The sequence below is a fragment of the Centroberyx gerrardi genome, chromosome 16 (assembly GCF_048128805.1).
Source record: "Centroberyx gerrardi isolate f3 chromosome 16, fCenGer3.hap1.cur.20231027, whole genome shotgun sequence".
In the NCBI taxonomy this organism is placed as follows: Eukaryota; Metazoa; Chordata; class Actinopteri; order Beryciformes; family Berycidae; genus Centroberyx; species Centroberyx gerrardi.
In genome coordinates, this window is record NC_136012.1 from 10,743,607 (window position 1) to 10,753,536 (window position 9,930).

At 41.9% G+C, this 9,930-nt stretch overlaps 1 protein-coding gene and 2 pseudogenes across 1 annotated transcript; all 3 read right to left on the reverse strand.

The window, feature by feature from the left end:
* Window positions 1-412: 412 nt before the first annotated feature.
* Window positions 413-2,827, reverse strand: LOC144542403 (protocadherin alpha-8 pseudogene; annotated as a pseudogene).
* Window positions 2,828-3,386: 559 nt separating this feature from the next.
* LOC144542404 (protocadherin alpha-3 pseudogene) lies at window positions 3,387-5,909 on the reverse strand (annotated as a pseudogene).
* Window positions 5,910-6,842: 933 nt separating this feature from the next.
* LOC144542405 (protocadherin alpha-8-like) lies at window positions 6,843-9,597 on the reverse strand. The gene is made up of 2 exons (XM_078289002.1): window positions 7,240-9,597; window positions 6,843-6,980 (listed from the first exon to the last, which is right to left on the reverse strand). The coding sequence occupies exons 1-2, from the start codon at window positions 9,595-9,597 to the stop codon at window positions 6,843-6,845; spliced, it is 2,496 nt and encodes an 831-aa protein (XP_078145128.1).
* Between the last annotated feature and the right edge of the window lie 333 nt (window positions 9,598-9,930).

Sequence of the window (9,930 nt, forward strand, 5' to 3'; positions counted from 1 at the left end):
TGAGTATGAACCTGATATTTGCTGATCAATCTACATGCTGGGCTGTCCGACGACATACTACCTATGGAATCTTGACCCAGCGATGGGACTCAACAGTGTGATGACAACATTCGACCTCCTTGTTTCCCTCAAAGATATTTTGAGGACAAAAAGGTGTAATAGCAGGGGACTGATCATAGACTTACATTCAAAAATAGTAGGTAGGGACAAACTCTCAAAATCACAAACAAGGATTTAGTCTCACATGTACAAACATCAGAGAGGGATGCAGGTTCAATGTACCTTAATTCATATGGGACAAAATGATGAAAAGCAAATGATTGAGGCCCGTTTCTGTTCAGCTGTTCAAATTAGGAGTTCTGATAGTACCAGTGACAAGACTCTTAACATTGAAATCATTAAGATCTATATATCATCCATTATTTGCTTTAATATCTTCATAGGCTTGATAAATAGTGGCCTTGCTTACCTCTCCAGATGCCCGCCTCCTATCAGGTACCACTAGAGTATTCCCATTGCTTCCTGGCACTATAGTAGAACCTATACTCATTCTGGGTCCAACTAACATGTATCGTCTGTCTCCGGATCTGTACTGGATGCTGTGGCAGAGTGTCCCGTCATAATTTGTGTCTTGTAAATACTTGGACGAATAGTCTGTGGGTTTGGAGCACTGCATCACAATCAACACGATGATACTGATGAGGAAAAGTGCAGAAACTGAGCCCAAAGTTATCATGAGATAAAATGTAACATTGTTATCTTCCTCGTCTTTTGCTGCACTTTTAACATCAGAAGCTGCAAAAGCCTCTTTGGGCTCCACGGCCTTGATAATCACAGTAGCTGTTGCTGAGAGTGAAACGTTCCCATTGTCTTTTACCAGTATGACCAGTTTATGCTCAGCCTCGTCTGTCTCTGTGAATGACCGAAGTGTTCTTATCTGTCCTGTATAGCGGTCCAAAGCAAAAAGACTGTGGTCAGTCACTTCCTGCAGTGAAAATAATAACCAGCCGTTATATCCTATATCAGCGTCATAGGCTCTCACTTTAGTCACCAAATGTCCTGCGTTCACATTGCGGGGAATCTCCTCCACACCTTCAGCAGAACCGTTAGCGCTGACTGGATACAAGATGACTGGAGCGTTGTCGTTCTGATCCAGAATGAACACGTTCACTGTGACGTTGCTGCTTAGTGATGGAGTTCCAGAGTCTGAGGCAACAACTTGGAAGAGGAATGCTTTCTGTGTTTCAAAATCAAAACTTTTAAGTGCCAATATATCTCCATTTTCAGAGTTGATACTCAGAAAGGAGGCAAGATTGTTATCTTCACTTCTATCTCTCAGAATGTGATATGAAACAAAAGAATTATCACCTTCGTCAAAATCATAAGCTTTTACTGAAAATACAGAAGCTCCTGGAGCATTATTTTCAATAACATAGAAAGTATAGGGGCTCAGGGAAAACTGTGGACTATTATCATTCACATCTGATACAACCACGCTTATTGTCCTATGAGATGACCGTGGTTGGTCACCAGCATCTTTAGCAACTATTGTTACATCATACTTAGATTGATGCTCTCTATCCAGCAGAGATTTGGTGACAACAGAGTACATATTGTCTTGTAAAGATGGTGTTAATGTGAAAGGTACATCCTCACTTATAAAACAGATAATTTCCCCATTTAAACCAGAGTCAATATCATTTACACTTATCAATGCTACTGTCGTTCCAGGTTTGGAGTCCTCAGGAATTGCATTTGAAAGGGATGTCACCTCAATCTCAGGAGCATTGTCGTTCAGGTCCACTATTTTTATTATCACACTTTTATCTGTTGTCAATGGGACCGCCCCCTTATCAGAAGCTTTAATATCAATTTCATACCTGTCTTTTACTTCAAAATCGATCAATCCCTTAACAATAATTTCACCAGTATTGGCATCTACCTCAAAAAGTTTACGTATTTTATTATTGACATTACTGCCAAACGAATAAACGACTTCCCCGTTTAAACCGTCATCTAAATCTGTGGCATTTACTTGCATAACAGTTGTGCCAATCGGTGAATTCTCGTTGAGCGTTGCAGAATACGAGTCTTTGGTGAAAACAGGCATATTGTCATTTACATCCAAAACATCAACGATAATGTTTATGGTTCCTGACCGAGCAGGCTTTCCTCCATCAACGGCTGTCAGCAGTAATCTATGACTTCTTGCAGTTTCTTTGTCCAGCGGTTTATGTAAATGCAAAAAGGGGATTTTTCCATCCTCTCCTCTATCTTTAACCTCGAGACGAAAATGTTCATTGTGACTGAGTTTATATTGTTGAATAGAATACATGTCACTGTCTGGGTCGCGGGCGCCTTGCAGTTGGAATCGTGCCCCTGGTAAAGCAGATTCAGATATCTCTAAGCGCGTCTCGTTCTCGGAGAAGCTAGGAGAGTGATCGTTTACATCTAAAACTTCCACTGTGACATAATGCACCTCTAACGGATTATCTAGCAGGGTCTTCAGGTTAATCAGGCACGTACTGCTCCGTTCACATATCTCTTCTCTGTCTATTTTTCGGTTCACATGCAAGATGCCATCATTTTGATTCAGCTGAACCAGGGGCTCGGTCGATCCAGAAACGATACGAAATCCTCTACCTTTCAAAGCACTGAGATCCAGCCCTAAGTCTTTAGCTATATTTCCAACCACAGCACCCTCCATGAGCTCTTCGGGAATAGAATATCGTATCTGTGCCGAAGTACCATTCCAAGTAAGAACCAAAGAAACCATGAGGGCGGTCAGTCGCTCCAGCCATGCTCCGCATCCTCGTCGTCGTGCCATATTGGATTTCAAAAACAACGAAAAAATTCCGTAGAATTTAAATAGTCAGTCTACACTGTAAAAGCGAGCTCAGGCATCATGAACAAAAATGAAAACTGTTAACCTTAAAAAATGACACTCGAGATATAGTTGGATCCATCCTCCTAAAGCACAAATGCGAAATAACCAATAACTGAGTGGCAGGCTGTTCTACTGAGGCCCTACTGAGGGGCGTTATTGTACATGTGCACTGACACCTTACGATCTGACGTTACAATGCAGATAAAAAATTCGACCACAAAATACCTATCTACAGTACATTGGTTGAATCGTTTCTATTGTTTGACGAGGATGCATGCACAAAAGGAAAAGCGTTAGCTCTTTACCAAATTCTTTTGTTTTTAAGATTTATTTTTGGCATTTTATGCTTTATTGACAGAGAGATAGTGTGAGAGAGACAGGAAGGTATGGGAGAGAGAGAGGGGAGGACATGCAGCAAATGACCGCGGGCTGGATTCGAACCCGGGTCGCTGCGGGAAGGACTGAGCCTTAAATGGTACGCAAACCAGCTTTACCAAATTCAGCACTAGTGGATTGGACAGCGACCACAACGGAATTAGATGCTGCACCATATGTGAATCTGGATCGACTACTTACAACCTAAAACTTTAACTAGTTCCATGGATTACCAGTTACTACAGACAATACACAGCATAGACACACATACCAGTAATGTCCTTACCTCTCCAGATGCCCGCCTTCTGTCGGGGACCACGAGAGTATTTCCATTGCTGCCCGGAACTATAGTAGAACCTATACTCATTCTGGGTCCAACTAACATGTATCGTCTGTCTCCAGATCTGTACTGGATGCTGTGGCACAGTGTCCCATCATAATTTGTGTCTTGTAAATACTTGGACGAATAGTCGGTGGGTTTGGAGCACTGCATTACAATCAACACAATGATACTGATGAGAAAAAGTGCAGAAACTGAGCCCAAAGTTATCATCAGAAAAAATGTCACATTGTTCTCCTCCTCGTCTTTTGCTGCACTTTTAACATCAGAAGCTGCAAAAGCCTCTTTGGGCTCCACAGCTTTGATAATTACAGTAGCTGTTGCTGAGAGTGAAACGTTCCCATTGTCTTTTACCAGTATGACCAGTTTATGCTCAGCCTCGTCTGTCTCTGTGAATGACCGAAGTGTTCTTATCTGTCCTGTATAGCGGTCCAAAGCAAAGAGACTGTGGTCAGTCACTTCCTGCAGCGAAAATAATAACCAGCCGTTATATCCTATATCAGCGTCATAGGCTCTCACTTTAGTCACCAAATGTCCTGCGTTCACATTGCGGGGAATCTCCTCCACACCTTCAGCAGAACCGTTAGCGCTGACTGGATACAAGATGACAGGAGCGTTGTCGTTCTGATCCAGAATGAACACGTTCACTGTGACGTTGCTGCTTAGTGATGGAGTTCCAGAGTCTGAGGCAACAACTTGGAAGTGGAATGTTTTCATTGTTTCAAAGTCAAAACTTTTTAGAGCCAAAATATCTCCACTTTCGGAGTTAATGTTTAAGAACGAAGCAAGAGTATTTTCTCCGCCACTATCTCTCAGAATGTGATATGAAATAAGAGCATTGTTACTCTCGTCATAATCGGTGGCTCTTACTGAAAACACTGAGGCTCCCAGCGCGTTATTCTCTGCAATATAGAACGTATAGGGGCTCAGAGAAAACTCTGGACTATTATCATTCACATCTGATACAGCAACACTTATTGTCTTTACACATGACAATGATGGCTCACCTGTGTCCTTAGCAACTATTGTAAGATCATATAGAGACTTTTGTTCTCTGTCTAATTGTGAATTGGTAACTATAGCGTACATGTTATCTTGTAATGATGGAGATAAAGTAAAAGGAACATCCTCACTTATAAAGCATGTAACTTTTCCATTGAGGCCTGAATCCAAATCACTGACACTGATCAGAGCTACAGTTGTTCCAATTCTAGAATTCTCGGGGACTGATTTTGAAAGTGATGTAACATCAATCTCGGGGACGTTATCGTTAAGGTCGATTACATTTATTATTACAGTTTTGTCTGTGGACAAAGGAATAATGCCCTTATCTGAGGCCTGTATATCAATTTCATAGTTTTTATTTTCTTCGAAATCAATCACACCTGTAACTTTTATTTCGCCAGTCTTTGGGTCTATATTAAATAGTTTACGCAAATCTATATCTACTTCTTTACCAAATGAATAAACGATTTCGCCGTTTGCACCATCATCCAAATCTGTAGCATTAACCCGAATCACTAATGTGCCAGGGGTTGCGTTTTCATTTAACATGGCAGTGTATATGTTATTTGTAAAAACTGGCGAATTGTCATTAACATCAAGCACCTCAATCAGTATTTCGATCATTCCGGACTTCGCGGGCCGCCCACCATCAATAGCTGTAAGTAGAAGCTTGTGCTCTCTTATAGCTTCTCTGTCTAACTGCTTCTGTAAAATCAGAAAAGGCATCTTACGGTCTTCGCCTCTTTCCTTGACTTCCAAACGAAAGTGATCATTGTGGCTGAGTTTATACTGCTGAACAGAAAACTGACCACCGTCTGGGTCACGTGCAGCCTGGAGCTGGAATCTTGCTCCTGGTAATGTTGATTCAAATATCTCTAGTCGTTTCTCTTTCTCCGGAAAGCTGGGGGAATGGTCGTTTACATCCAGCACCTCTATGGTCACATAATGGATTTCCAGAGGATTTTCTAGCACGGTTTTAAGGTTGATTATACACACGTTGCTTCGCTCACAAACCTCTTCCCTATCCACTTTCCTATTGACATACAAGATACCATCGTCCTGGTTCAACAGGAAAAGGGGCTCCCTTGAGCTGCCTACAATACGATAATCTCTATCTTTCAATGTGGTCTTATCAAGCCCTAAATCTTTCGCAATGTATCCAACGACTGTTCCTTCTTTCACTTCTTCAGAGATGGAATATCTGATCTGAGCTGAAGCTCCGCTCCAAAGCGTAACCAAAGCGACCATGTAGGCGACACATCTGCATCGCTCTCTCCACGCCAGACGTCTTCTTTGTTCCATGGTATGCAGATAAAAATATAGTAGTCCCCAGATCTATAATTGTATATTCAAAAAAGCTTCCCCAGTCATATTCCTTTCCAAAATGCGCTCCTTCGCCAACAGAACGTTAGAAATCATATGGAGTCTAGTCTCGGTTCAAGCCGTTAACACACACATGATTGTACCAATGCCGAAATATAAGGGATGGGCCTAACGACTATGACGAAAAGCTGTAGAAGCATTATTTGCCTTTTCACTGACACCATGCGATTAGGATTATCATTACAGTGTATGTTTGACTTTGTAACAAATTATGGTAAAATAAAAAGTTTACACAACTATAACCATGCTTGGCATTGAAAAGACAAACTACCTGTTACTATAATGATAACGAGAGGGGAGCTGACGTAGGCTGGTTTACTAAGCAATGGACACGAGTCATAAGCACCTACCCCTTCAGTAGGCTATATTTGCATGAACTACACTACTTATCGTATTTCTGTCATACATCTGCGTTTTGCAAACAAGCCATTTGAACAAACAGGTGTCAGCACCAAGGAGAGCGACAACTCTGCATTCAGAGGGTTTTCATAACAAATAGTCATACAGCGCACAATAACATGCAAATCAAAGACTGTAACTTATTTTTTAAATAACTTTAGTCTGATAGAAAAAAGTGCATCAAGCCAAGGGACACCAGAGTCACCAGCGAGAGACTTACAAGCGACGGCCACAATCCTTGAATAATGGATGAATCATAAAATGAGCATCTGACAACATGAAGCTGATACTCACTTCATACTGAACTTCAGTAATATGGATATCTCCAACTACCCATTGTGACACAAAGGACTAGCAACACATTGTGACCCGTAGACAAAAACAAAATGTGTAGGATGTTAAGAAGACAAGGTTAATGTTAGTGCTGGTCATATGAAATGCTATAGTATCTCCTTATTCCAATACAGTTTTGCCATAAAGCGACTTCATGGTTCTGAAGGGGGTCGCACACAGGACGAGAAGCACCGCGTCGCGGTGTGTAGCAGATAGGACAAGGCGCCCGGCGTGCGACCCCCTTAAGATGTCAGCACCCTGGACAGCAGTTGAATAGATTCAGCAAATGTATAGAAAGACGCCAGAAAAGTTTGAGATAAAACAACCCCCTGCAATTTAACAACATTGGATGAAATTGATATTCATCAACACCTAGTGTTCACGAGGCTCTCTGTGAACCACTTTCCGGAAAGCACAATATGGTAATCTGTGATTGTGGGAACCTAAATATGTAATAAAAAAAAATAAAAAAAACTACAGAGAGCGGTATTGCTGTTACACGATTAATTGTCCTTACCTCTCCAGATGCCCTCCTCCTGTCGGGGACCACTAGAGTATTCCCATTGCTGCCCGGGACTATAGTAGAACCTATACTCATTCTGGGTCCAACTAACATGTATCGTCTGTCTCCAGATCTGTACTGGATGCTGTGGCACAGTGTCCCATCATAATTTGCATCTTGTAAATACTTGGAGGAATAGTCTGTGGGTTTGGAGCACTGCATTACAATCAACACGATGATACTGATGAGAAAAAGTGTTGAAACTGAGCCCAAAGTTATGATCAAATACAATGCCACATTATTCTCCTCCTCATCTTTTGCTGCACTTTTAACATCAGAAGCAGCAAAAGCCTCTTTGGGCTCCACAGCCTTGACAATCACAGTCGCTGTTGCTGAGAGTGAAACGTTCCCATTGTCTTTTACCAGTATGACCAGTTTATGCTCAGCCTCGTCTGTCTCTGTGAATGACCGAAGTGTTCTTATCTGTCCTGTATAGCGGTCCAAACCAAAGAGACTGTGGTCAGTCACTTCCTGCAGTGAAAATAATAGCCAGCCGTTATATCCTATGTCAGCGTCATAGGCTCTCACTTTAGTCACCAAATGTCCTGCGTTCACATTGCGGGGAATCTCCTCCACACCTTCAGCAGAACCGTTAGCGCTGAGTGGATACAAGATGACTGGAGCGTTGTCGTTCTGATCCAGAATGAACACGTTCACTGTGACGTTGCTGCTTAGTGATGGAGTTCCAGAGTCTGAGGCAACAACGTGGAAGTGGAATGTTTTCAGAGTTTCAAAGTCAAAACCTTTTAGCGCCAAAATATCTCCATTTTCAGAGTTGATGTTTAGAAATGAAGTCAGTTTGTTACCTTCACTTACATCTCTCAAAATGTGATATGAAATAAGAGCATTATCAGTCTCATCACGATCAGAGGCCCTCACAGAAAATACTGAGGCTCCCGGGGCATTATTCTCAGTGACATAATATGTGTAGGGGCTCAGTGAAAACTCTGGACTGTTGTCATTCACATCTGATACCACGACGCTTATTGTCTTTTTAGATGATAACGACGGCTGGCCAGCGTCCTTCGCAACTATTGTTAGGACATATTGGGGCTGTTTCTCTCTGTCCAGAGGCGACTTTGTTACTAATGAATACATATTGTCTTGTAAGGATGGTGATAAAGCGAAAGGAACATCCTCACCTACAGAGCAAATAACTTTTCCATTGAGTCCAGAGTCCAAATCACTTACGCTAATAAGTGCAACCGTTGTTCCAGGTCTGGAATCTTCAGGGATGGAGCTGGAAAATGAAGTAACCTCAATCTCAGGCGCATTGTCATTCACGTCAACTATCTTGATAATGACGCTTTTTTCTGTAGTTAGAGGAGCGAGACCTTTATCAGATGCTTGAATTTCAATTTCATATTTGTCCTTGTTCTCATAATCTATAAGATCTTTCACAATAATCTCACCTGTTGATGAGTTTATTTCAAAAAGCTTGAATAATCTACGATTCACACTGTTTCCAAACGAGTAGACTACATCTCCGTTTGGACCATCATCCAGATCAGTTGCATTCACTTGTATGACTGTTGTGCCTACTGGAGCATTTTCATCGAGCATCACAGAGTAAACATCTTTCGAGAAAATGGGCGTATTATCGTTAACATCCAATACATCTACTCGAATATTCATGTCACCAGATTTTGGAGGTTTCCCCCCATCCAACGCCGTCAAAACTAGTGAGTGGCTTCTCACAGCCTCTCTATCTAAGGATTTTTGTAAAACTAATATTGGTATTTTACCATCTTCTCCCTTATCCTTAATTTCCAAACGGAAGTGATCATTGTGGCTAAGTTTATACTGCTGAACGGAGAAATGACCACCGTCTGGATCACGTGAGGCTTGTAGCTGAAAGCGTGCTCCAGGTAACACGGACTCTGAAATCTCTAACCTTTTCTCTTTCTCTGGGAAGCTGGGGGAATGGTCATTTACATCCAGCACCTCCACCCCAACGTAATGGACCTCCAGTGGGTTTTCCAGCACGGTTTTCAGATTAATCAAACACGTACTGCTCCGCTCGCATACCTCTTCCCTGTCGATCTTTCGGCTCACATACAAGATGCCATCGTTCTGATTTACATGGAAAAGGGGATCCGTACTACTAGAAACAATCCGATACTTCCTATCTTTCAGTGTGCTCCTATCTAATCCTAGGTCTTTTGCAATATTCCCAACGACAGTTCCTTCATTAACTTCCTCGGAGATGGAATATCTTATCTGCGCCGAGGCCATACTCCACAAAAGCAAAGTAACCATGAAGGCGACCCACCGTCGTCTCGCCCTCTGTGCCTCGCATCGTCTTTGTTCCATGGTTAAAAACGAGATTAATAATCCTTCACGAGAACAATAACTGCGTTACAGAGACAGTATCCAACACATCCATTAATGCAAATGTTCATCCTCTTCCCAAAATGTTCGAAATGCAGGCACATTTAAAGTGTCAGCCGTAAAGTCACAAACGATTCTGCCAATGTCGAAGTAATAATAGCTACTGTCAAGGGGTGGAACCAAAATCCAATGACGAAACGCTTATGTGAAGCCGTTATTTTTCAAGTAGCTACAATGACACCATGCGTTCTGATTTTTCATTGCAGGAAATTCTAACGGCATAGCAGATTCGTTTAATGGTATTGTGTTTATCTT